The following is a 27,056-nucleotide window of genomic DNA, read 5'->3' on the forward strand; positions in this document are numbered from 1 at the left end:
GTTTTTTTTTTATCTTTAGGTGATTTTATAAATTTTATCTGACCTTATTCTTTAATCTGATCTGTACTTTACAGGGCTAATCTTGAAGCATAGGGATGGACTTTGTGTTGTTACTCATGCCACTGTATCATTGTGGATACACCTGTGATATTCCACCCATAGCAGTTAACACACATTCCCTGTTTTGACAGCAGTGTTGTGGTTGACAAAAGCTTGGTGGGTAGATTAAAATATTTGCCAACGTTTGAGGTGGACTAGTTGTATAATTAAACACTTATTCCAACAGATAAGTATTTCATTATAAATTTTATCCATTCACTTGGACTTTCAACTTTATCTTACCTTGCATCAGTCTCTGTTTTGGGCTCATCCTTTTCTCCTTTGGTACTCTTTATCGCTGATTTATAATCCTGGTTGTCTTCCACTGGACTTTGCACAGGCTTCAAAGGCACATACTTTGTAAAGAGCTTCAGCTCACTCCGAGAAACCTTAATACTCCTGCGTTTGGACTCTGGTGTCTCTGTCTTCCTTTCTACTTTGTAAAGGCTGTCATCGTCCTCCATGTCTGCACCCCCATCAACCACACACTCCGGAGTGTCTGCAGTGACTGAGTCTGAATCCTGGAAGTTGTCCAATTTCTTGACCGTATCAGGACAGGAAGTCTCACTTTCCCCTCCTTCAGGTGAGGCCTGAGAGGTGGGGTTGTGCTTGGAGGAGGAGTTTACCAACGACTCTCCAGTGTGAGTTTTTGGACTTTTGCCCTGAGGACTGGTCACTGAGTTATCTGATGGAGGGAATCCCTCTGAGACAGGTTGAGCATTAGGAGGCATTTTTTCCTGGGGGCTGTTCCCTCCATCTCCCTGAGAGTTCTTCCTGTATTTCCTTCTGGCTGCATTTTTACGCCCCATGCTGTCCGCCTCTGTTTGTTCTTTATCAGGTTCAGTCTCTAACTGTGAGTCTTTGTGTGATTTCAGTGACACTCCCACTAGAGCACTGTAATAACTCTGTGCCCCAACCACAGGCCTAACATTTGTCCTTTTGTTCTCTGCACTTGCTGAATTTGAGCCCTTTGAAAAGTCAGAACTTGGAGATGACTTTGCCTTTGGGAGGACCTGTAGATTTTTTGTGACTTCAGTGCGGACAACTTCCTGTCCAGCACAAGTGTCTGGGCCGCAGTGAATCACACTGGTCTCTTCCAGGTACACACGGAGTCTCTTGCCCGCCTGGGCCTGTGCTTGTCTCTGGGCCTGAGGCTGGGTGTGGGCCTGGTCAGAGTCCCATACCACTCCCAGTTTAGAAGAGGGAGACTGATGTGTCAGATGACTGGCATTCTTGTCAGGATTCCCGCTCGCTGAAGTACCGTTGCTGCTCTCCTCCCTCTCCTTGCCCTGCCCTGCTCTCCTCTTCCTGCACTCCACAAACTCCTCCTCTTTTGGACCTCCTTCTCCTGTCTCAGTGCTGCTCACAACGGAGCCGTGTCTGTGGGCAGACTGCGTGGCGTCCTTCTCTTCACAGAGAAAACTGTCTCTGGAGAGACCAAGTGGATTGGGATTGGAGCTGTGTTCCTTCTCCTCCTCCAACTGTTGTTCCCCAGCCTGGGGTCTCACAGACTCCTCACTTTCCTCGTCTCCCTCTGATTTAAGAGCCTGATCACTAGTTGGGGAAACATTTTCAGTAGGACTCTTTGGACTCTTTCCCTTCCATGGCGAGAACCAGCTCCCAATACGACCCAAGACCCCAGTACTTGGCTGCTCCTCGGGGCTCTCAGACTAAAGTAAAGCAGAGAAATAACTCACATAAATGTCTGCTTGCACGTGCAGCTGCCATTCAATAAACATGCATATTTCAATCTGAATATGCGCAAACCTCAGATAAAGTGACAGTAGTTACACATGGTAGTGCAAGTCTATGAACAAAGGAAGGGAGTGCAGGCTTGGGATCCAAGCTAAATATAAGTAGGGGTTGTTTGTTCATAGACATTTTTTAGTATGGCCATGCATCTCTCAGCATAGCAAAGACATGCAGGAGTGCGTATAACCTGTAAGCTTACCGTAGAAAATACCATATCATTCAGACTCTTTATGTAGGTTGTGAACATGATTTTGGCTTACAACAAAAACTCCTACAGAGCATAAAACAAAAACAAAATCATTCCACCAGGATAAACAATAGCAGTGTGAAAGAGCAGAAGTTCACCATAAAAGATCCTGCTTTAGCAAAGTGAAAGATCGATCCATAACTCCATCCATAACTCTGTACTTGAGAGCAATACTTTTTGGCTGTAATTTAAAAAAAATCAACTCACCCTTAATTAGACATAGAAGAAAACTTTTCGCCCCCCTCCAACATGTAGTTTGTACAGATTAAGATCAGCACTAAGATGCATGTCTAACGGATGAACATGGTGTGTTTACTCCTTCTCGCATCCAGCAAAGCATCCACAACTACAGGACTGCGGTAGACTGTGGCATCGGTGATATGCGTGCTGTTGAAGTTCTGTGCCTCCAGCGGAGCGCAAGCAGTCCAGTCGTAAAAGGATGCCTTCAAGTGCTCCTCGTAAACCTCTGACACGAGTGCCACTGTGGAGCCGGTTAGTCAACAAGTGATTTTCCCACGTCAAGCACCTGACCGCAGTTTCGTTTTGCTGATAGTAGTCTGGCTGATGGCCAACTTTTAGACCCTAGGTAAATATGGTTTTTATTGTAACCTATAAAATAGTATTTTAAAACGTTAAAATAGTTACATTCTCTGCTTGCACTGTCATTTTTTTTTTGTTATATCAGAGGGAGTATGTAGCCTAGATTGGTTGGAACAACTGGAGCATAATGGAGGCGTTTGGGACACAAAGTACAAAAATACTACTGCAACAGGCTGCCACCAGTACACTGCCATGACACTAGCCTGTCAAGTCATCTCCCAACTACTGAAAATTTAAGGTATGAGTTACTTTACAATTGCTCACATGTCTGAAACACAAATAACGTGGTGTAGCTACATGTATTTATATGCACATTCCATATGGGGGGTTGTTGCCAATACATATCTATTAATACATATCTATTAATAAATCATGTATCTTGATGTCTCTGTATATCTATGTGTTGTTCTGGTGGCACAAACAAAGGGTTTGACATAGCCCATTCGATTTAATGATTAAATTTAATCTCTTTAGTACAAACAACACTGAAATAGGATTATGCAACACTAAGTATAAACAGTGAATAGCAATGGGGATGTGATACCCAAGCATTGACGTATCACAGCTTGGCACAAGTTTTAAAATGCAATTTGCCTGTCAGATATGTGGGACACTTGTTAGACATCAGGACAAGTGAGTCCAAGTTTGCTATTGTAGCTTTCCTCAAAAATGCTGGTAAGTTTCAGAGCACCCAGGTCCAAATTCAGGACAAACCCTTCATTCTCCAAGCGGGTTCAAAATAAACCCATTGTCCATATCATGTATCAAACGGACTGATTAAACAGGTGTGGACAGTTAAACACCACGACTCTGCTCGAGTAAAATGACACTACTGCTGGCCAAATCTATTTGCTGAATCACCATGTCCGGGTAGATGGTTTGTGTTCAGCTTAAAATTCCGACATTCATTTTAGCACTTGAAGGCATCAAGAAGGCCGCGTCCAAACAAAGTTTTCCAGGGGAAATGACGCACTCAGTGTGTGGGTTACTGAGCCTGTTGAATTCACTTTTCGGTTTTCCAGATCTGCGTGCCCTTGTTTCATTTGGCGGGCAGCTCAAGTCAGTCTTTCCATGCTGCTAAGTCGAGGAACTTAACTCTTTGACTACTTCTGTCTGGGTAAATAGTCACTGTTCAAAGAAAAATTTGCTGAAAAAAGAAAAACCGATAAAGGACCAGTTCCTTTGTCAGACAGAGATCATAAGCTTTGGCTTATATTTTTCCACTTCTTATTTTGACACACAATCCACCCTGCCTGTAGGTGGGGGAGTGCCCGTAGTAATTAGTGGTTATTAAAAAAAAACAATAATGTACCCATTGTTGTTGGATATTATTTTAGACATATAACGGCCATGTTTAGTCTAAATTATTATGGGCTATTTTCATAACGCCCTTTTCCCCCAGATGTTTTCTAGCAATATAGCCTGAAGTGTTTACATTAAAGAAAACAGTTATAAGGATAACATTTCTCTCATTAATTTGAAAAGCTTTTCCATTAACCTGATGAAGGTCTAACAGGCTTCTACACAAAATGTAAAACCAGAACAAACAGTTCCCCCTGAAGCTTTAGCCTGCAACATAATCCAGACAGTCCAGTCTATCGACCGAGAATCCCACAATCCCCGAGTTCATTTCTTTACAAGCACGTCGCCAGAGACAGAGCGAGATCTTACCATGATTGCAGAGTCCTCTCGACTGTCTTGGGAATAAACCGGTCAAATGCAGCCCGCTGCAAAAAAGGAAAAAAAAGCCCTCATAAGAATGAAGTCTTTCAGTGCGCCGCCGCCTCTCTGAGGTAACCTGTCCCTCCTCAGATAGAACAGGGGAGCATACACCGCACGGCCTAATTAATATTTAGTGCGGTCTAAAACTACAAAATATCAAAACTAACTGTTGTAGCGCGCCTTAGATGTCATTGTGAATGTTGCTTTAGAAGTGTTATTTTTTTCCCATGGTAATGAGGGCTGAGGCACAGGTGGAATCTGCCCGGGCCAGGTAGCTAACACACCCCGAGGCTTTAAGCATCGTGACACAGCAGCCAGCTATGGTGGTTTATTGTGCAACTGCGAGTCAGGGCCACAAACAAAGCCAGAACACATACAGATCATAACTTTTGTCCTGAACGGATGCTGGATATTGCCAGATGTTGCCCCTCTAATAAAAGACTATGCGTATTCTTTTGGATGGATTAGTCTAATTATGGATTAAAAAAAAAAAAAAAAAAAGAAGTGGGAGTTAAAATGTCAGTGAAATGATCAAATGCCTTCTCTAACCAGTATCGTCCTCATCTTTTACAGCCCACCCCCCACAGAACCTTTATCTGAACTCAGGACCTTTAAAACCAACAGTAGGGGCTATTATTTCACCTCAAACCCTTTTATTAACACAGACATACAAGGTGCACACTGAACACACCTGGGTCATGCATTACATTTACAAATACATGCAAATGCATTCCCCCTCTGTGTCTGTCTCTTTCCTATGACTTATTAATGTGTTACAGAAACTGAAACCTGTTTCATTCTACACCCCATGAAAAATTCACACATCACCTTACACAGTTTTTTTCTCTCATTAACATAATGCTGATCATTTGACAGGGTTTTGTCACTTGTGATATCTTTTCAAACTTATCATTTTTACTTAAAGAGAAAGAAATTTGATCTGAGTGTTTTGGATTTCATGCATTTTCAACATACCAAGCAGCTAACCCATGTTGGCCACCCAGCCCAGGCCCACTGCAACGCGGTTTCATTTATTTCATCTGCACAGGGCTTTGAAAAGACAGTGCATTTGCTGTGTTGGCCACAACCCTACAACTAAGGCATCACAAGAAAGCCCAGAATGTCCACTTAAAAGGACAGTATGATTGAGATAGATTCAATAAATGATACTCGACCTAGGGGTCTCAGACTCAAAAATGAATTGCCGGGTCTCAGGAGGATATGAAAATTATGCCACTTAGTAGTTTTACTGGTTTGGGACTAATTAAACAGTAATTTGAGGGGAAAAATACAGACATGTTAAGAAAAATAGAGCACAATTTAATGTCTCTTCACCTCCACTGGCTTCACTAATTGACCTGGACTGAAAGGATTAGTTCAAGAGCTTGTTATACACTGGCAATGCAAATGAGTGTGGGGATGAGTCACAGGCACTGGTTCATCCAGGGAAGAGTTTTACAGTGTGTGCCAAGAATCCTTTTCAGCACTGCCCTGTGTCACACTCATACAGATACAGACATGCTTACCTGGCAGCTGCTCATTACACTAGCGGTCTCTTTTTGTTGCAGTGAGCAGCTCCACTGGTGGTGTGTGTAAACAGCTGCTTCTTTGCTTCTGAGGGGAGAGAAAAGAGTTACTCTTTTCTCTGCATCCACCCAGATTTTGCTTGCTTGGCATGAGATTCGGATTTGAATTGCCAGGCTGCTGGGACCAGACTAACAGTCTTTTGAAGTTAGAATAAGAATAAATTTTAAGCTTATCCCTGAGGCTTGAACCACAGGAAGGCTCTTGAAGATTGGTCCCATGTATCTGAAACATCTGAGGAGTTTTCTTTTGTCAAGTTTAGAAATTTTAACTGTGTTGAATGGTTTGGACAGAATAAGTGCCCAATTTAGAATTTGTGTTTAGTGTGACTAAACATTAGAATGATAACTATGGGGAAAAGGTCTGACTATGAAGTGTGACCATTGGTAGCTCTTGGTCTTATAACAAGGATATAGATGTATCACAGACACTGCACATTTACCAGAGAAAAATAGTGACATTCCAATCATAGCAAAACAGTTAGGTAAGATACAGAAAATGCTCTTCAGTGCAACAATTGATCTTTTTTCATTATTATTAAAAGAATTACTAATAAGAAAAAAAATACTTTAGACCTAGTCTGATGAGTTTAAGACCACTAATCTTTTTATCTGAAACAAATAGCCCAGATTTCTCTCTTACATGCTATTAACCACTCAGCTGTAGTCTCTGTAATGCAGGGAGCTGAAGAGACTTTGAGTCTTATATGGTTGGTTTGGTGCAATGAGTCATCTGCAGTGCCTATCAGAGCATATATCTATGTTGTACATCTGTTAACTCAGACCTTTCGCCACCACTGATGAAGTGCTGGAAAAGAAATGTGCTCTAATTCTCAGACAAGACATAACCAGCAGTTATCTTAGTAGTTTAGGTGACCTTTAGCCAAGACTCTTAAACAGGTAAGCCCCAAAAATAATGTCTTGACTTTCAATGTGGTTTATTAAATTTGCCTGAGTCATATATGTGACCTCTTCTTTAGTGCTTATTCTTGAAACTGGGGATTTGTGAAGACGGGCCTTTGTAAATATTGTATAACATTGTCGTTTCTCATATCATGGCAGCCTGTGCATGAATGCCATAAAATATGTTGCGTCTTGTCTTCTTGCAACTGAATATGTAATTACATTTTTGACTGGCATTTCTTTTTAACACCCACCAAATGCGTCGACAAAATACCAATGTTTTCCTTCCTCCCTGCTTGCTATTCTCCCTCAGTCGCTCCCCCATTGCTGCTCATTTGTTGAAGCGTCATTGCAACTCACCAACTGTCAACCAGAAGGCCTAGAGAGACCGCCTAGGGGAATTTAGGAAGCAGAGTCCAGAATGGCAGACTCCATGCATGTTGCTGTAACTCCACTGCCCCACCCACTGGTTGTTGATTCTCACTACACCCTTGGAGGCCAACCTCCACAGTCAAAAGTAGAATTGGAAGATAGATAGTTCAGAACTAGCGAGCCCTTCCTGCATTTTTTATATTAAAGGCACATCAGGTGTTTGATAGACTGGTTGCGAACACAATTAAATGAGGCCACATGAGATGGTGATGAGAGCTACATTACTGACATGTTTTTACACGTGGAGTTTGCAAAATGAGTTAGACAGATGGAGATGTACTGTACAGTGGGTTTTCTCTGCGATGTGTTTTCCATGCAAATGGCCTGTCAGCTTTCTTGTCTTTGGGATTGCACAGTGGACACAGTTTGACTAAACACCCCCTCATTCAGAAGATAAATAAGAATGTGATTCACTGCTGTTCTCTCCCTCATACCCAAGCCATTTAGTCCTACATCACCACAGCAACCATCCCCCATGATGTGTAAATTATTGTATTTTGAAGTTCTGCCACTCAGAAATAAGGGAATGACAAATTTCATGTGGTGAGAGCAATTGTTTGTGTGTCCTTTCTGCAGTGCTACGCGCAGGTCTCCTCTCAGGTCACACCGGTCTCTGAGCTTTATTTTAAGGGTAACTCACCCACCAGAGGAGGCAATCCTGCAAACACTTAAACATCTCTCTGACTGTGTTTTAGCCAGAAAGTCTGCTTGTGGATGAACCTCAGATATTAACCTGCTGCCTACACAACTCTTGACAGTCTGAACTCTGCTGGCGCTAATACAGCGCTAACTGCACCTGACTGAGCTCTAAAATCTAAGGAGCAGTTTTCTATCCTTCACTGGTGTCACAAGTGGTTCTGAGCAACACTTCTGTGCATTAAATACTCAACTGTGCTGGTAAAGTGACAGTTTAATGATCAATGATGATGAGATGTTTGTGCTGTGTATGGCATTCTGGGCTTTGTAAGTGGAAAGAAAGAAAAAGGGAAGAAATAACATTTTGCAGGGCTTGTTTAATAACATGCAAGTTATATAACCAGTTTCTAGGACTATTTCCCATGACAGCTACCATGATATTTCATTGGTCAGAGAATAATGAATTGCTTCATGTAAGAATGTGATAATGCACTCATGTAATTAAAGAATAATATTTCCCTGCTGGTAAGCTTGGTAGAGCAAAAAAACAAAAACACTGACTAAGTTGCAAAAGCCTTTCCTGCAAACTGTTCTGGGCAAAAAAACTAATCACAGTTGTTCAGCCTGGTCCTGACCGCTGCCTACCTTTCACCAAACATGAGGTATGTCGGCAGTGGACAGAGGACTGTTTGGTGGAGTGTTTGAACATTTATTTCCCTCGCACGTTGGGAAACGAATTAATGGACTGTGTGTCAAGATCTGAAAGATTCGGTGAAGTCAGGGCTGCGTTAATGTTGATAGATTCTCTGGCATTCCCAGCACATCCTTCCGCCAGCCAAATATACACAGCTTGTGCATTTGCTGGTAAGTGACAACAGTAGCTAGCAGTGTTCCTTTGCATAATCATCACCTGATATTACTCAAAATCATTTTAATTTGTTTTGACTGGAAAAGAGATTTATACATGAATAAAGACAGACAAGAGGGTAGTGCTCCTCAGCAAGTGTTTGTATTATGAGTGAACTGTTCTTTCAGATCTCCCCAGACGCCAAGATATTAGAAATACATTTAAGTACAGTTGCAATAATAATGGTAATTTGTTCTTTTCACTGTGTTTATATCAGAATAAAATATATATTCTGCTGTGGTACCATGGTGAAAGAAAATATGTGAAGACTCCAAAGATATTACTTAACCTAAACCTGCATTCATTGACTTTTTTGCCTGCTTATCAGCAGTGCAACAACTTATGAACACAGCACTGACATATTATCACTTTTTAGAGTTGATATGACAATAACATAACATTCTAACATTGGCATTCATTTGGAGTAATTCTTAAGTCCAGTTTCCATTGTCCGTTTAGTTTGGTTTGGTTGACGGGTGCTGCAGGCTCGGGTGAGGATTCAGTGTTGGTTTGTCATTTGATCTGTCGTAATTTTGAAAACAATGATCAGTGCAGCTTTAAGTTTTTGTTTACTGTAATTGCCTCTGACACAGCTTGGGGAAATTGTAAATCTGAGTTTGAGCTTATTCGATAACCATTGTGTAACAAATGCTACACCACACAATTGTTGAGTTGATTTCCAAAGCCCTTTAGGTTTTATTTTGGCAATCAACATTCAGCACTTCTAAGTTTAACAGAATTCTGACTACAAAAAGTGTTATATCACATTATCATCCAAGGTCTCAGGTTATACCTACCTTGTAAAAGAACAATGATATGTTTAATTTTTGTGCTACTAATTACACACTTAAAATACACTTCACCTTTTCTAACGGAGGGCTTTTCATCTCAGAGCAAAAATATTTTAATTCTATGCATTAAATCTGGTTGGCACGCCGACTGCCATTTGTGTCTTGTTGGAGAGATAATGTCCACTGTCCAAAGGGAATAATAGCTCAATGAATTATACAAAGCATCGCTCCCTGTTGACTTTTGGTCCGCTTTATCTGACATCGTGTCCGCGTACAGTACAGCCACATCCTGTGCAGAGGATCTGTGTACTCAAAGTAACAGGTACCATTTGCAAAGCAATTTTATCTTCTGGATGAAATGTCATTTTATTACTGCGAGGTCCACTTAATATGGAGTTGTGGGCCATTCTTTGTGCCCTCTTGGTCGCTGATCTGAATGTATTCTTGTTGAAAAGCCAATAAGCAGAAGCTTTATTGGAAAACAGGTAGATGTGTAGCAGGTGAGTGTGTTTCCCTCCTGTCAAGTTATAAATGGAACCTGTGAAAAGAAAGCAAATAATATAATGATACCATTGTGTCCATGCCTGTCATCTCTTTGTAGTAAAAGCCTTAATGGATGTCACAGTGAGCATCCTGAGTGTGAGACTGGTGCTCCAGTATGACGGATGGTTCGTAAAGCAGATCATCCTCTCCCAGTGTTGAGCTGTGGTCCAAGTTCACAAAATTAGGGATGTTGAAGTGGGACAGGAAGGCACACTCTCTGTCTGCCTTACTCTCCTCTATTAGGCCCTTGAGCGGGTGGTGTACCCCAGCTTCCTCAGCGTCCTCTTCCATATCATCCATCACTGAGGGGCCGATACCTTTGGGCCGGCCGCAGGTCCCCTGCTGGCCCCCAGCCCCGGTATGCTTTCCCATTCTCTTGTCTTCTGGTTTTTGTTTCCCCTGACGCTGATCCTCCTCGTTGATGTAGAAATGAAAATATGAGCGGGGCTCCGCCAGCAATGGACGAGAAAAGGCTTTGTCATTTTCATCCTGGGGACCATCAATGTCTACCAGACAGCTCCCTGGTCGATGGCGCTTTTCAGCAGAGTCTGGGTTTCTGTTAGGAAAGAAAGAAAGATTCAGAGTGTGATTGTCCCAGAAAAAGCCTGCGAGGGGCTTTTGTTGTCAATTTTGTCCTGAATATAGCTCTAACCAAACATTTAAAATGACTCAATGTTTCTTGTCTTTTTTTTTTACCTCGTTCTCACAATTTTCTCTGTCTGGAAATTAATACTAAAAATTATTCCAGCACCTTTTTTTTCTGAAAAACGAACAGGGGGAAAATGATATACTGTCAGTTAATAAGTCCCCTATTTCACCTAGGATTAACCTCTGTGCCATTCTCAGTCTGACCTTATAGAAGTGATTCCTCTCCAATTTCCACTGCTCATTTTCACTTGACATGCGGCCACATGAAGGTCATCTCCAAGTCAAATATCAGCTTTTCACAAATGCACAATACCATCATGCACACAATAGCAACCTCTGTATATGCCGTACAAGAAAATCAACTGTCTGAAATAGCAAAAGCACCAGTGGAACTCATTACAGCCCTGTCTCTCTATGCTTTTGCACATCTCGTGAGTTCACCCTCAGACATGAAAGCTGCTTCATCTCTGAGATGAGAAGTGCCAGAGCAGAATTGCTTGAGCTCTCCTTGGTGCTGAAATGGTCTCCTTGGGGTCAGATGTGAAAGTGAAAGGAAACATGGTCTATGGTCGACTATTATATACTCACTCTTGATGTGGTGCTCCAGTCTTTGTGAGCAGCGTGAGAACAAAGAACATGAAAATGACAAACACAGCAAGTCCTACCCAGAACCCGATGACGATGGAGTCTGAAATGTCAGAGAAGAAAAAAAAAATCTTATTACAGTACATTGTTTTAATGACTGACCTTCCCCTCCTCCCTCAGGCCCCCGGTTCATTTGTCTCAGGGGCCCCCTCTCAAATAGCTAAATCTTCCATTACTCAGACAAAGTGAGCATTTAATATTTGTAAAATGCAATTAGAAGAAGACGGCAGCTGCCTGCTTGTGCGCTTATGTGTGCTGATGGTCATATTTTTGGTCTCATTAAGCGGCTTGTTCATTACAACTGGAGTGTAAAACGCCTGTGCAGGTGCTGCATGAAATATTGCTGCCAGATCATCTGTTTATTGAGAAGCAGGCAGCCTGTCACCGCTGCTGAGGCAATGAACATAATGCAAGGAATGAAAAGTGCCGGGGGTAATGAATCATAATTAACAGTCGTAAAGATGAGTAACCTTGTTTGCTGACACACAGATATTTCATGCACACATGCACTGGCATACACGGAGAGGCGCGAGCAGCACGCACGCTGCATAAAGTGAAAAGCAGTAAGTGCAATGCAAGGTTGTCTCAGTCATTAAAATGCAGCTGGATTCAGCTTACATCTGTGCGCTTTGAGTCCCTCAAAAGACACGGGCTCCTCGTCGTCATAATATTCATACTGCCAGACGTAGTCACTGCGACGTGCGCTGGTTTGGCTCCGGTTGTGGAAGTCGGACATTTCAAACCGCTTTGATGTAACCCTGACAAAAGAAAATAAACAAAATCAATCCAGCAAGGAAGTGATTTCAACGGTTAAGGTTGCCGTACGCACAAAGTTTACAAACCACAATCTCCAGGGACGTGAAACCTCTCTGTCGCTGAAAACAAGTCAGCAGCCTGTGAATTTGGGGATTCCGTAAGCAACTCTTCAGATTTTATGTCCGTATTCTTGAATTTAAAAATGTGCCGAAAAGGTGATAGAGAGCAGGGAAATCCATCGCTTTACCGCTACGCAAAAACTCATCGTGTTAGTTCTGCAAGCGAGGCAGCTGCCTCAGTGCGCATTCACCTTTATCCAGCATCCTCTATACTGGTGGCTCATTCACTCCCTTGGATAATGAGATCACACTGCAAAAAAAAAAAAAAAAAAAAAAAAAAACGCTCATTTTAACCAGTAACTGAATCTGGTGTTGGGGGATAACATAGTAATTACCTCGAATACATGAGGAGGTGTTTCCAGTGCAGCTGATTATTCTTGAGAAGGGGCTATATGTGTTCAAACCAGGTACTTAATTCATCACATAAAAGAAAGATCTTGACTAAATTTCCAGGAGGGTGGCTTTTATATGAGAAGTAAGCAGTGGCGGTTTTTGGCACGGCGAACCGGGAAGCCGCCCGGGGCGGCATCACATGGGTGGGCGGCACAACTACGTTAAAAAAAAAAATCATCTGCGCCGCTAAGCTGTTTTCTATTATCTATCACATTACTGTGTGGGGAATTGGCAATTTGGCGTCGTCCCCATCTCTCAGCATGCACCTCCAGCATATGCATGTACAAACGGCACCCTGACTCAGGGTGGTGGTTAGGTTGGAAGAGTGTGGGAGTCGTCCCTACTCACGGTCCTCTGACACCCGAGGCTCCGACACATACGCGGTAGCTCATGAGGCAGTTATATTGAACCACTGTGCCAAGGTGTGGTTTGGTTACTGACGTTTGAAGCAGGTGAGCTTCGGCCCTCATAGGAATCACCTGGTTGGTTCGGTTTGTCATGTGAATCACGTGGCGGGATCAAGTGTGTTCAGAGATAGGATAGCTCTGTATAGTGGCGGTCATTTGAATTATAGGTCGGTTTGTTGCGGTTGTTAGGTGTTTTGAGAGTTAGTAGTGTTGATAGTGTATTTTTGGAGAATCAGTGTAGATAGAGCAATATATATATAATATATACATTAGATAGATATAGATAAAGAGTTATATAGATAGTTATATAGATATATAATTCTAAATAATGTTAGATATAGATAAGACATATAGATTCATTACATATAAATACACACACACACACACCCCAGCCTCATCTGTGCCGTCTGAATGGGTTTTTTCCAAGGCCCATCACCGAGGGGCACCGTGCATTTAATGGAGTGAGAGAATAAGGGTACACCCTTGTGTCAAAAGGGTGATTTATGACCCCTAATTTATGACCCCCCCCCCTCCCGAACCCGCACCCCCCACCACGTGGCATAAGTCCCGCCCCTCTATGGCGTCACTTCCTAACCCCGCCCATCGAATTAGTACAACGGTTTTCAGCTGTGCAACACAATTGCAAAAGGATTTCTAATCAGTTAGCCTTATAAAGTGATTAACTTCAATTAGCAGCCAAACAGGAGATTGATGCAGAAGACTGACAGTTGCTGATAATAGGACTCTATGCAAAAATGTAGATCATTCTTTTTGAAAATCATCTGATTAATTTTGTTTGTGAAATTGATAAAATGGTTTGTGAAATGGATAAAATTGTTTGTGAATTGCATGAAAATGTGTTTTTCTTTGAAAAACCAAGAAATTTGCAAGTGATCCCAAATTTTTGAGTGGTAGTGGCTATCTCTGATCACAACCACGACGTTTTCTACAAACCTATGATCAACATATTAAAACATGACAGACTAAGGAGATTTAGGAATCATTATTTCTTTTTTCATTAAGCTGGGGACAAGAAATAAGTGGACATAAGTGGAGACTACAAAGTTTTGTCTTGACCCAATAAGTGAGCACTGTAATTCGGCCAGTGTATCTTTAATGAAATGTTCAAATAACATTTTACTGATGCTGACATGCTGGTGAGGGTCAATCCAAATCCATTTGAGCATTCAGTGGCAACATCTAAGCTATGCCATGGTGAGTTTTGTGAAAGTACAATGTTTATAATTTGCCACCCACCAAGTGCATGTCTGAATAGACTGACCATCTGCCTTTTTAGTGAGGCAAAAGGTACTTGAAAGGGTCTAAACAAAGCAAACATAACGAATGACTTTAAAATTACTTGCACTGAGCAGAATTTGGAAGCAGGAAATGCATATTAAAACTCTAAAACACCACATCACTAAATGTCCCCTTTTCATCCTTTGATAAATCTTCACTCAAGCGACAGACTTCATTAGTAGTCCTGCATTACTTTAATTTTTGAAGTACCTCTTAAGCTGATCTACTTCAGGCATCCATTCATTCACTGATGCTCCACCAAAATGAATTTTCCCCTGTGGCGGGCATTGTGGGTAGCTGGGGAGCCATACTGTGTTGTATAAAGCAAGACCGCGACAGAGGGGACGGGCGGCGGGCATTGTGGGTAGCTGGGGAGCCATACTGTGTTATGTAAAGCAAGACCGCGACAGAAGGGACGGGCGGCGGGCATTGTGGGTAGCTGGGGAGCCATACTGTGTTGTATAAAGCAAGACCGCGACAGAAGGGACGGGCGGCGGGCATTGTGGGTAGCTGGGGACACATTGTATGTAAGGATTGATGATTTGATGAATCCTGTGTGTTTAAAAACCTATTGCAACCTATTGCCTTCCTGTATCATCGGTATGTGATGTTCAGTATAACCCATCGCTGACCTTTCTTGAAACACAAACTGATGTGAGACTCCAACCTCCTCTGTGGAGGCTGCAGACCTCCAATGCATGTAAATGACCCTGACCACTTGGTGCTGCACTCTCTGACTCACCACTGCAGGTAGAAGGTAGAAGGCATATACTGACTGACATCTGTATGACTGACACTGACACATTATATCTTCCAGTTAAGTTGTGAGATTTCTTCACAACACTCATTCATCAATAGGCTGTGCACGTCCAGCACTTCTACAGGCCAGTACATTTTTCCACCATTGCTTATTTACTTTCTTCTTCATTTGCCCATTTTCCCCTTAAACATTCTGATCACAAATCTGCTCTCGCTTTCAAGTTGCTAGCACCCACTGCCCCGACTGCTCTGAATCTCTCCATTTGTGAAGTGGAGACAGAAACACTGAAGACTCCCAAATAGATAATATGAAATATTCATAGGTTCAACATCAGTATTATTGCTACGTGCACAGTATAATTCTTACGTTGTTGAGATAAATGTATTATTATTATATTATTATTTTACTTTATTTTTAGGCTGAGCAGCCAAGTAAGTTAATCCTAGTGCAGAAGACGGAAAAGACAGCACACTGTCATCTTGACCCTTTCTTTGAGATTTAAGTATTTGCTCTCCATGGTAGCAGGTCAGTGATTGAAATAAAGATGATGGAGAAAGAAAAAAACAAAAAAAATATAGTAATTAACAAAAGAGAGAGAATAGCACAAGAGATTGTCATTAAGAAGAATGCATTCAGAAAAAAAATTTAAAAAATTGGAAACAAGATAAATTGAATAAACTGTGAACTAATACACTGCAAGTGCTGAAATATTGTAGCTCCATGTTTTTCTCCAGCTAAAAGCCAAATTAACAAAGCTTTATCATGGCGTAGCCTTTTAGTTTCAGATTTATTTAATTTATTGTTTCATGCTTTATGGTTGAATTTACAGTATTTTTTTCTCATATTTTTCTCTGAATCCTGTCTGCTTCTACTCCCCGTGCAGTTTTTACCACGACAGATGGTTTCCAAGGGAACACTCGGGACTTCAATTAAACCAGGATCTGGATCAGCCTGACCTTCTGCATAGCCATTCTCAGAACATAACTCAAAGCTCATAGAAAGCCATATAAACAAGCACTGTCATGAATTCACCAAGACATCACATAAAAACAACTGCAAAACTTTGTATCTAATCTTAAATGATTATGTGCCATACGCTTATTGAATTACAGCTCCTGGAGGCTGAGGATTTGAGTGCTAAATCGGGTTGATTAAGCTGCCACAGCACACCGATCTATTTTTTTCCACACGTCTGCTGTTACTAACTACCCTTCTACGCCCTGTGCCTTGGTGATCATTGATCATTGGCTATTCTGTAACGATAATTCAAACAAGAGATGTCCTCCTCAGAATGCAAATAACTATACAGTATCTTACCATCAGTATTGTGAAAGAGGATGGGAGTTATACATTGTGGGTCTGTTTCAGTAGAAGCTCAGGTTTGTATGAAATTAGTTCTTATGCGTGATCTACACATGATTGCCTCTGGTGAGAGGAGATCATGATGTTTGGTAAATCTGCCTTGCAGTGTGAATCACATGAAATGGATTTTGAGATGAGTAGCGAAAATTTAACACAAACAGCTCTTTACTGATTAGATGGTGATGCACCTCTAAAAAGCCCTGTTTGCACCTTTAAAACTTTTTTCCCTTAAAAAAAGAAATGAATGAAAGAATAAGAGAATAAAGTTAAGCTTTGCATGCAAGCTGGAAGCAGGAAGATGTCATCAGATTGTCCTGAGGCATCTTGTCTTTCCTAAATGAATCAAGACTCCACTATCCTTCCTCCTGTTGTTGCATAGTTGTCCTTGTTAAACTAGAAGTAACCTTGAGCCTGAGCACTACTCACAGCTGTGAGGACAGCAAAGGTCAACTTCACTGTGCCCTGGAATACATTTAACAAACTGTCTTGCATGACCAGAATGCAAGGACTTAAAAAAACAGCTGCATTCACTGTTTGTACAGTTCCCTGGGTACAGTTATTTATTACTTTATTTCATGCGGATTTGTATAGGGACACATGTATAGCACAGCATTTCTAACTTAATCTAATTTGCTTAGGCTATATTTTAAATGCCCATCAATACATGGGCCTTTAAAACACATAAAAATCAACAATAATATTCATACAGAACTTACCTGTTCCCTTCCTGTTTTGTAGCTGTAGACTAATGACAAGGACACTGCCAGGTTATAGGCACTTTGGATCAGTGTGTCTATGCAAAGGAAAAAAGGAAAAAACTAAATCAGATTGCACCAGCTTAACTTTTCAAGTATAAATCCAGGCTGACAAAGCAATTCTGAATTCAGCTTTAAAACTACAGACAACAGTAGTCTCCTAGACTCTTCCGATTTGTATTCTCCTGTGTTAGACTGTAAGTTTATGTAATATTAATAACCTTCAAACAGACTGAATAAAATCCAGGCATCCCTGAGCCTGCACAGTCCCCAACTGAGATGAGTTTGGAGAGATTGGAGATTGAGTACTGATTTAAAATTTTGTAAGGCACCGAAAAAGCTTGTTTTCCAATTTGTATGATTGTTCTGACTGCTTCCCCATTCTTTTGGTAAATCCTCCAAGTTCTGTCAAATAAAGATAAAAAGGAGTTTCCCATTTGCAACTGCGTGACTCACCAGCTGCTGTGTGTTTGGTGGAAGCAGTTCCAGTGTGAATGCAGGGAGGAGAGAAGAAGAGCATAAACATCTCAAGTTCTCTTCTAAATTAACATATGACTAACACTCCCTGGAATGCTAACAGTTTACAGTCGGTTTGAAAACATTTTCACTCATGTTCTGCGTTCATTAAAGATTTCATCAAAGAAGGTTTTCTTTTAGATTTATCTCATGGAGAGAAATCTTCTAGTATGTTTAGGCTGCCCAGTGAACTCCAAGGACAATATCAACATAAACAAACCCTAAAAGTATTGCTAGAGTTGGAGCATGTTTTCCATTCAGTGTCACAACATTGGGTTGAGTGCAAATGTAAACACACACACACATACAAAAAAAAAAAAAAAAAAAAAAAAATTGGCGACTGAAGCTACTCATACTGATGGGAAACAGGACCTTGGGGACCATGAAAATAGAACATGATTACATGCTTTATTGCAGTCGGGTGCAAAGAAAAACTTGACTCTCACAGCTGATGGCTAAAGTACGAACACACGTTAATTTAGGAGGGCATTTAAATATGTAATTTGAAGTGATTGTCTAATAGGAAAAATAAAAAAGGTAACGCTTTACTGAATGGATTATCAAAAAATGATGTTATTTGTGGTTGACTGTTGCCATGGAGAGGGAATTTTTTTGTAGACAAGTACTGAGAGTCTTTGTAAAAGAGAAGTGTAAATGACTTGGAACAAAAAAAGAGATAATGTGACCTATGAATAATAAGCTAGCAAAAAAGAAAAAAGCGGACCAATAGAGAAGATAGGGCTTGTGTCAGGAAAAACTATAAAAAGGGGCCTTGGTAAATAGCAAGTGGTGAACTTTTCAGTCAGGCAAATTCAGACTTTCAGTCGGAAGAAAAAGCATAGGATATCTGAAATATAACAGACTTTTCCCTATTGTCGGGCTGCAGCTTTTTCACTGTACAACCCAAATCGTAAAAACCCGTCAGCAGCTCATCTGCTTCTCTTTATCTCCATCTCATCCTTTGTTGCTTATTTATGCTTAATGGGGTAAGCCAATGAAGGATGATAGCTTTTTCCTGAATTACCACCATGATGAGAGACTTTAATATTTTGTTCATTCTTACACGTGTGTGTGTGTGTGTGTGTGTGTGTGTGTGTGTGTGTGTGTGTGTGTGTGTGTGTGTGTGTGTGTGTGTGTGTGTGTGTGTGTGTGGTGGAGGACTGTGTGTGTTTTTTTTGTGTTTGTTTGGTCTTGGCAGGGAATTTCAGTTTTGCTTCACTGAGAGGTGCCAGAGATTTCACATTTACTGTTCCTTCTTTGATTCACTGTTATCACTGCAATATTCAAAGCATACAGGTTGACCTTTTTAATGACCCATACTGAAGACAAAACATAAAACGCTTAATATGCTGACCTATTTTGACTACATTGTATGGTAAAAATCTCTTAGTACTGCATTAATCTTCCCGCTTTGTGAACATAATGGCAAAGGTCATGTTTATGCACGTGTATGAACAGCAAGCGCATGTAATGTGTCTATTTATTTTTGCCTTTATATTTGAAAGTATAGCAAAGTCGTGAATAACACACAAACACAAAAGAAGCCAGAAGCAGAGCATGGTGAGTCTAATTAGCTCCAGAGCAGAAAAAAAGGGACTGAGAGAGAGAGAGAGAGGGGGCGGGGGGGGGGGGGGTCTGTGCAGACCTTATTAGTGCCAAGCTCTGACTGCTTGTTCCCTGGAGAGGAGTGTTGTGATGCGGATGGAGCTGGTGGCCAAAGAAATTCAATGCTGGTTGTGCCTATTTCACCTTTAAACACAGACACCCTCACCCCCAGGCCTACCATATTTTAGCAAGTGATACTTACAAATGTGCCACCTTTTAGCTTTGAATGAAATCAGCTGACAACAGTGTCTATCTGCAGTCCACTGTCCTCTCAGACAGCTACTTGTTCTGCATTTTTGGGCAGAAAGGTATTAAAACAGATCAATCAGTGTCAAATATTACACTGTTCCCATCATGTAGCCCCACACTGCCCCCTACCGGTGCGTTGGGGGGAAACTGATCACTTGCTTAAATGAATGAAGGGGACTAATTAATTCAGTAGAAGAATAGACACCTAATAAGCCGGTCGAATAGAAGGATAAAAGAATGAAAAAGCGGCGCTCCTATAAGATTTGCGTAACACTGTTTTATGAGGTTTCCTCCTTTATGGCAATGTGGTGCATTCAAGCTTGCATGCATCTGCTGAGGTGTAGCTGTTACCTCCCCTGCTGTTGTATGCATAAATGGCTGACGCGTGTCAACCCCCTCACACGAGCCTTTCTCCAACAACCCCTCAGCAGGCAATGACAGTAAGGCACGTGTTTCTTCACACCTCACACCCAAATGGCTACACAGACAGATACTGAAAGGTGAAGGGGTTCAAGAGTTCAACGAGTTTTTATCGGCTATTCTTTTTTAATAGACCAAACTGAACCATTACTCCATCCATTGCTTTTAAATCTAATTAAAAATGATGGTACCTGTTAGACTAAAACGATACCTGCGCATTTTCAGAGACCCTTAACAAGAGTGACGATAGGGAAAGTGGGTACGTCTAATGACCATTTAACATCTAATCAAAGATCGCGTTAAACGGTAATCTTTGTCTCAAACAAACAGACCAGGCTGTAAGGAGAAAATGTTTTTAATCTACATTCAAAATTAAGAAAGAAAGTAGAAAGTGACCAAATGTTGGGAGTTTGCTGAAGTGTGACTTCACACCTCACCATCGTGGCGCATGGAAACACTTGGGGACGCGTCAAAGCGCAATTTGGCACCGGCTGCCTGGGCCCTGATAAATAGGAGGTTCCTGCTTTCAGTCGCACATCCTCTGAGGACTTTACGCAGGACCGACTACTACAAGGAACCATGGAGACTTTCGCTACCAACAGTGGATTAACTTCTGTTTTTAATGGAAACAATACTACCCAGCAGTCCAATTTGTGGAGACCGTGGACTGGAAAAGAGGAGAAAACTGGCGCGCAGAAGGTGAGTTTAGTTAACTGTAAGTCTTCAAGTCTTTAAATTCAGACACACGTTGCTTAAAGGATAAAAAGTCTAACGAGTTCGCTTTGTTTTAACTTTCAGTCCGTGCCTGGAGACATTTCTGATGGAAAGCACCCCAAAACTCCTCAGATCATTCACCCAGTGAAGTAAGTAGAGTTTTGTTCATTACTTAATCACTCCCGTTTTTTTTTAAATGTGGGCTGTTACTTTTTGCATGTGTCGCTGATTCATTCATTTTTCTTTGTTTGAAGGTTGTACTGGCCAAAATCCAGATGCTTCGATTACCTGTACCAGGATGCTGAAATGCTCCTGCGCAACTATCCGGTCCAAGCGACAATCTGCCCCTATGAGGACTCCAGCAGCGATGATGACAGCGATGATGAAGAGGAGGAGATGGAAAAGGAGCTGAACTGAACATCATCCTTTGGAGCCTTTGAAGACAAATTGTTGCCTAATGTGATAATATATATATATTTCTCTTAAATTATTCTTGTAAATATATGTAAATAGATCCTTTTCGTTACTATTCCAAACAAGAATGTAAATGCTTAAGTTATTCCTTTAACATTTCTACCTCTTTTGTATTTTGTTGAGCATTGAAATAAAATACATTCAATGAATGTCGTTGTCAGGGGCTTATTTGTGTGTTTATATTAAGACTTTTGCCTGTGGTTTATCTTGTCGAAATCAAAAAAAGCAATTTGGAGAAATATGTGCACATGTGAAATGAAGTTCCAAACAGGGTTCACTGACCCAGAGGAACTGAATTCTGAAATCTGGCGACTTTGGCGACTTTGTCTTCGCGCAAAGTCGCCAGATTTACTTTGACTAAGCGCATAACGTGTCTCTGAGGTTGCTTTGGTAATATTCTGGCATCTCCACTGTATAAAACACTAACGCAGTAATCCTGATAATTACAATCTGGAGCGTACACACACATTATGAGAACACTCTATTGAGTCTCCCGGGCTTAGTTTATTTATTAGAAGTTTATAAACTTTGCATAACTGACACATCCGCATGTGTGTGGCTGAACAGCTCTTTTCCCATAGATAAGTGTAAGGTGATAAACTCGCCATTTCCTGGGCTTTGTCGCCTGAAGTGCGGAAACTTCGTGACACGTGGAAGGTGCCAACCGTGTCAGTAGAGCACATAAAGATCTGGACGGAGATGGCCAAAGGGAAACGTTTGTAGACCTCATGTGAAACCGCCAGTTTGGACTAAAAATAATTATAGTTGTAGAAATCCTTATTTCATGTGCTTTTCAATTGAAAAAGAAAATTTAAAAAAAATAAAAGTAGGAGGCCTTGGATTTTCCACCAAAGAATTTATGTCAAACTATAAAATGCTTCCTCTACCCACAGAGTAAAACATGGATGAAAAGATGAGCAGTTCAATGATAAAACACGAATAACTGACTGAATGTTCAGTGAATTCCAGATCAGATTTTTATCACTGTAAATCTAACCCCTTCTTCCTTCTGCTCGCTGTACATTATATACTGTGCACCATCACCTCCACAGACTGCAAAAGACATTACAGTCTGTGGAGGTGACGGTACACAGTACATAATGCACTGCAAATCATTGTATTTCACTAATTTTAAAAACGTATTTCAGTTGTTATTGTGCTTTACTGATGTATAGTCCAAAATCTGGAGAAGACATTTGCAGTTGTTTAAAAGACAACTAAGTAAATGACAGACTTTGAACCTGAGCCTCCGGGCATCCACGGTCCTGGGTCAGTGGCTGATGATTAGTAATGCCCTGACTGATTAGTAATGGAGCCTTGGTAATAACAATTCTTTAATGCAGTGCTGCAGTTTGAATGGACTTAGAAATGCATACACAAAGTTATTGGCACAGAAAAGTGAAGTAGTTTTATTGTTTTGCAGTTATAGAATGGCTGTGGGTATTAAGGTAGATGTATTGATATATTTGGAATTTGATCTGTTTAAAGTGGGTGCCTTGACAACAGATTGACTCTTTGCATGTATAGGTGAGAGTGATGCCTGCGTAGGAAGCTTTGAATCAACAGAAGCAAAGAAGAATATGATGCTATACATAGTTTAGTGCACAGCACAACTTTCAAACCATAATAGATAAAGTGCTGTGCAGACTTCTGCAGAAAAAAAATATTTTATTCTTTAAATATGTGTGTATTTTGCAGTTCTGACTTAATGACTTGAACTTTTCAACTTAGCCTGGTGCCAACCCTTCGAGCTCTTCTGTGGGAACCCATGGGATCATCTTTACGTGTTTTGCAAGGTGCAAAGTTTACACACCTTCATGATGGGAGACACGTTGGCCTCTGGCTGCAGCAGGGGCAGCGCACTGCCTCTGAACTAGTGACCTCTACTTGATAGATTTCAAATTAAGAATTGTAAATTCGCAAACTGACTGTCACTCACATTTTATCTCTCTAAAAAGGCCGCAGAGAGGAAAAGCTCATATATTTAGCCAGCATTAAGACTGCAAAGGTGTGAAGCAACAAAAACAAGGCTGTACTGAAAGCTTCCCACAGTCAGTGATTGTAAGGTTGGATTACCACCACCGTTAAATGTTATATTGACCATCAAAATAACTTTTAGTGCCTATATGCAGACCTGATATCAGGAGCTGTGTACTCTGATAACCTCTTTGACCCTGGCCTGGACTTTCCCAGGGTCGGGTGCCAGAACTGGAGGAGTGTCACTTACTTGGGTGTGAAATTTGCTCACCTCCAGAGTTAAATATAAAACCCGGGGCTGATGCCCAGTCTGATGAACTTATAACCTTTACTGCACAGAGTTTAGGTCAAGTGAAATATAAACCCAGCACTTTGTACTGTGTTCATTTATATCAGAAAAAATGTCTGCATGATTCAAATTAGATGGAGTTGGTAGAAGTTACACATACAGGTGAGTGAGTGGCAGATGGTTCGTTCAAATCCTGGACTGAAGAGGAGAATACCATTAGAAAAAAAATTATGCGGTGTCTAAAGCCTGGCTTTACCATGAGGAAAAGTGTTCTTGGGAAAATACATATACTACATGTGATAAATTAACATAATTGAAAAAGGCATTTTGTGATTTTGGTCCTTTCATACTATCCTCTCCCTGTTGTGAACTTTGCTGAACTTTTCAGACACATGCCGCCCTTTCCCAGGAGCTAGTGTGAATTTGGGTGCGAGAAGTCCACACCTAAAGGGGTGGATGGTGTTCGGTCCCAAGTCTGACCTCTGTGGTCACATGTGTCACAACTGCCATGCAACCTCTCTTTGCCTCCGAACGGTTTTACACCAGCCTCTAGTGATAATTTGGGGCCAGTTTTTAATATAATTATAAAGAAATGGACATCAGTTTTCCTCTGTTTCAGTCTCATGACTATTGAATATGTACCTTTGTAGATATTTACACATCCTCTGCAAAGTTATTCTTTTCTACACAGTCGTCTGAAATGAACACAATTTGCTGATACTCAAAATTGGGAATTCATCATTACGCAATAATTTTGTCACTGAAGATGCTACTTTAAGTGATTTGTAATTTGTTTTAATGAAAGTTCATTTGGAGAGTGTGTCATGCCCCTGTGAACTTTGACTGAGCTTTGTGGTGTGATCACAGACACCAGAGGAGGTGACGAAGTGTGACTGTGAGACTGAACCCGATCGACCGGCTTCCCACAGTCACACCTCGGCCTGTCACTGGCTCAGAGAGCTGGTGGCCTTGTCACAACAGTTTTGATAGTGAATCGTGTATTTGAGACTGGTTCTGCAATGCCATTGTTTTTTCAAGGGTAGTTCAAATATGAACCAAAGGGGGGCGCTGTGCCTCTGCTTGTGCACAAGTTTGTGTTCAAAAAGTGCATGTAGACAGGAAGTGCTTCTTTGTTTGGGGTAGAAAAGTAAGACAAGAATATGAAATCTGCACCTTCTTTGTCTTTGGTGCTGATGTCACCGCTGTACATGTGGAAATATGAATTTAAAAGAGATTGAAGATGCTGTAACAGTAAGTACTGTCTTTCTCCATGTTTAACTTTAATAATGTTCACTGTGGATGTAGTTGAAGATCTTTTTTGTGTATTATTTGAAGAGACTGATATATCAGTGTTTTCAAAAGTAGCAGTGACATAAGATGTTAAATAATCATGGTGAGTAGCTGTCTAAAACATACGACCTGTTTGGCAGTTTTAGCAGTGTGTGCACTGATAACTGTCCGTAGCTCAACATTCAGCTGACTTTGTGTCAGTGCCAGCTGATGCTTGTTCATAGTCGAAGCAGCATAATTTAAATTTTCTTCTTCTTTACTCTGAAACAGAAGAATCCTGTCAGGGCCCAAATCCACTTGTGGTGTTTCCCTTTTCTTTTTGCCTACAGCTTTTACAGTACAATGAGTGCTTTTGACCAACAGATGGGGCAATACTGCCAAAAATGAATATTCACCTGGCTTTGGTGCCTGTGGTGCAACTTTGCAAGACTTCCACTTGGGGGCTGTGTTGCACTTGTGCGGTAACTAACTTTGAGTTTCAGGATGTAGAAAATTTAGACTCCACAGATTTAAAAAGACCAGAGGTTTTCAGAAGATTCTGCATGTTACAGACAGAGAATCAGATATTTGATTACATGAAATGTGTTTATTCTATGCTGTGCATAATTATCGACTCTAATCCCACTAATAATGGGCAGTGTGTGAGAAAATCGTTTAAATTAAAAAAAAGTCTGTGACTTTTACAGTATTTTCCATTGCACTACAGCAATAAGAAAATAAAAAAGTTTCAAATAAATTAAATTACATACAAAAATAACTAGATGCCGCATCAGGGTTTAATTCAGTGTGTCAATGTAAAATACAGGACCAAAGTTATACATTTTATGCTGCTCAGATCAAATACTTAGGTGTATCTACAGGTTTCAACATAAATTGCCTGTTAACGTCTTAATTGTGGCTTTTTAGTTTACAATGGATGATAACAGATTTTAACTGAATCACAGTGAAATTTAATTGTAAAATATATAAAGTGAATATATAAATTATGGATTTATTTTATTTTTTCTTTAAAAAACAAGACTCAAATTCATTTTTTATTTATTTATCCAAATTGTACATGAAGTTAAGAATTTTAGACTTGTTTATTTTATATTACAGATTTCTTTTCTTATGTTAGGGATAAGTGTAACCTAATACTTGTAGCTCATAGACCCACAAGAAACACTTTTATAAATGCTTGAGACATAGAAATCCTTTCACAGCACTGTACATACTGAGAACCTGTCACTCGTGCATTTCTCCCAAGAACGTGATGCACACACACCAAACAGGTGTGATTAAGTCAGTAATGAGGCAGAAGACAAGAAGCATAAATCTGTCAATGGAGTGAACCCCTTCATACGCATTCATACGAGCGAGAGAAACCACAGAGTTTCTCTGGCTCCTCTCAGCACATAAACATTCTGGCTCACGCCGCTGCCTAAGAGATATAGCTGTTGTGCTTTTCTACTCCTTGTTATCTCACCCTCCACTTAAATAGTTAGTTTGGTCTCCTCTCTCTGAGATGTGTGCAGTGGAGATAATTACAATTTCAGCAACGTTTGCCAGGTGATTACCTCATAATCCCCTATTTCATTTGATAAGTCACGCATTGATTTAACTCAGAGTTGGACCTAATGGAGTATCTTTTCCACCGCCACAGTGATTTGTATGCTGGGGCGAAAGGACAACGGTGGATTGGAGGCAGAAAAACAGTCGCTCGCCATTCCTATTCACTCAGTCGCCCGGTGAAAGATGAGCAACGAAGGTAGATTTAATCACAGCAACCTGAATGCAAACAGTAAATCATTGCAGTGGCTGATACAGTAACGTGTGGTGGTGGTTAGAATAGTCCCCTCTCACATAAAAGCTCCCTGTTTCTCTTTTATATTCTTTCAGGCAGGGAGGGGGATGGAGTGATGAAAACGGTGGATGAGAGATAAGAAGAGAGACCTGCTTGGTATTCACCTGTCTCCCTGGATCAATAAAGGTAATTTGGGCTGATTCCTCCCCGTAGGCCTCTTAGCAGACAGAAGGGGAGAGGGGTCAGCCACTGCTGAGCTGCGGGGAGCTGGAATAACTTAGAAACACACTCTGCAAATTACTGCCCCTGTTTGAGAATCTCTCATTCAGCTATTCTTCTGCCTTGACAAGAGCTACAGTGTGATGCAGAGTCCTCACACA

General features: G+C 40.9%; 3 protein-coding genes and 1 long non-coding RNA gene across 6 annotated transcripts in view; 2 read left to right on the forward strand and 2 right to left on the reverse strand.

Annotated features, from left to right (window-relative positions):
• Positions 1–4,416, reverse strand: part of LOC121199958 (beta/gamma crystallin domain-containing protein 1-like) — a 23,134-nt gene extending 18,718 nt beyond the window's left edge. Inside the window, exons 1-3 of one of the 3 annotated variants that reach the window (XM_041064981.1) lie at positions 2,306–2,498; positions 2,051–2,122; positions 343–1,769 (exon numbers count right to left, since the gene is read on the reverse strand). In XM_041064981.1, coding sequence (XP_040920915.1) covers positions 343–1,769; positions 2,051–2,098 — 1,475 coding nt within the window. In that variant the 5' untranslated portion in view covers positions 2,099–2,122; positions 2,306–2,498. Of the gene's footprint in view, positions 1–342; positions 1,770–2,050; positions 2,123–2,305; positions 2,502–4,369 lie in introns of those variants that run through there. The other 2 variants (XM_041064983.1, XM_041064982.1) reach the window with 2 other exon arrangements.
• The window catches only part of LOC121199962, a 16,935-nt gene extending 257 nt beyond the window's left edge, over positions 1–16,678 (forward strand). The window contains exons 2-4 of the long non-coding RNA XR_005896480.1: positions 2,431–2,684; positions 2,784–2,936; positions 16,126–16,678. This is a non-coding gene — a long non-coding RNA (uncharacterized LOC121199962). The remainder of the gene's footprint in view (positions 1–2,430; positions 2,685–2,783; positions 2,937–16,125) is intronic.
• LOC121199961 (melanocortin-2 receptor accessory protein 2A-like) lies at positions 9,710–12,244 on the reverse strand. The gene is made up of 3 exons (XM_041064985.1): positions 12,127–12,244; positions 11,452–11,551; positions 9,710–10,771 (listed from the first exon to the last, which is right to left on the reverse strand). The coding sequence occupies exons 1-3, from the start codon at positions 12,242–12,244 to the stop codon at positions 10,282–10,284; spliced, it is 708 nt and encodes a 235-aa protein (XP_040920919.1). The 3' UTR covers positions 9,710–10,281.
• Positions 16,679–20,612: 3,934 nt separating the features above from the next.
• On the forward strand, positions 20,613–21,435 carry ripply2 (ripply transcriptional repressor 2). Its single transcript, XM_041064725.1, has 3 exons — positions 20,613–20,848; positions 20,948–21,012; positions 21,118–21,435. The coding sequence occupies exons 1-3, from the start codon at positions 20,729–20,731 to the stop codon at positions 21,278–21,280; spliced, it is 348 nt and encodes a 115-aa protein (XP_040920659.1). The 5' UTR covers positions 20,613–20,728; the 3' UTR covers positions 21,281–21,435.
• Positions 21,436–27,056: the final 5,621 nt, after the last annotated feature.

Source organism: Toxotes jaculatrix, chromosome 19, assembly GCF_017976425.1.
Source record: "Toxotes jaculatrix isolate fToxJac2 chromosome 19, fToxJac2.pri, whole genome shotgun sequence".
In the NCBI taxonomy this organism is placed as follows: domain Eukaryota; kingdom Metazoa; phylum Chordata; class Actinopteri; family Toxotidae; genus Toxotes; species Toxotes jaculatrix.

Bases quoted from the DNA above. Each gene is read 5' to 3' on its own strand.
- ripply2 (XM_041064725.1), top strand. From the start codon at position 20,729: ATGGAGACTTTCGCTACCAACAGTGGATTAACTTCTGTTTTTAATGGA. The intron at 20,849-20,947 runs GTGAGTTTAGTT...TTTAACTTTCAG, and splicing joins AGAAAACTGGCGCGCAGAAG to TCCGTGCCTGGAGACATTTC. The intron at 21,013-21,117 runs GTAAGTAGAGTT...CTTTGTTTGAAG, and splicing joins CAGATCATTCACCCAGTGAA to GTTGTACTGGCCAAAATCCA.
- LOC121199961 (XM_041064985.1), bottom strand. From the start codon at position 12,244: ATGTCCGACTTCCACAACCGGAGCCAAACCAGCGCACGTCGCAGTGAC. The intron at 11,552-12,126 runs GTAAGCTGAATC...CTGACATTTCAG, and splicing joins GGGACTCAAAGCGCACAGAT to ACTCCATCGTCATCGGGTTC. The intron at 10,772-11,451 runs GTGAGTATATAA...CTTTCCTAACAG, and splicing joins ACTGGAGCACCACATCAAGA to AAACCCAGACTCTGCTGAAA.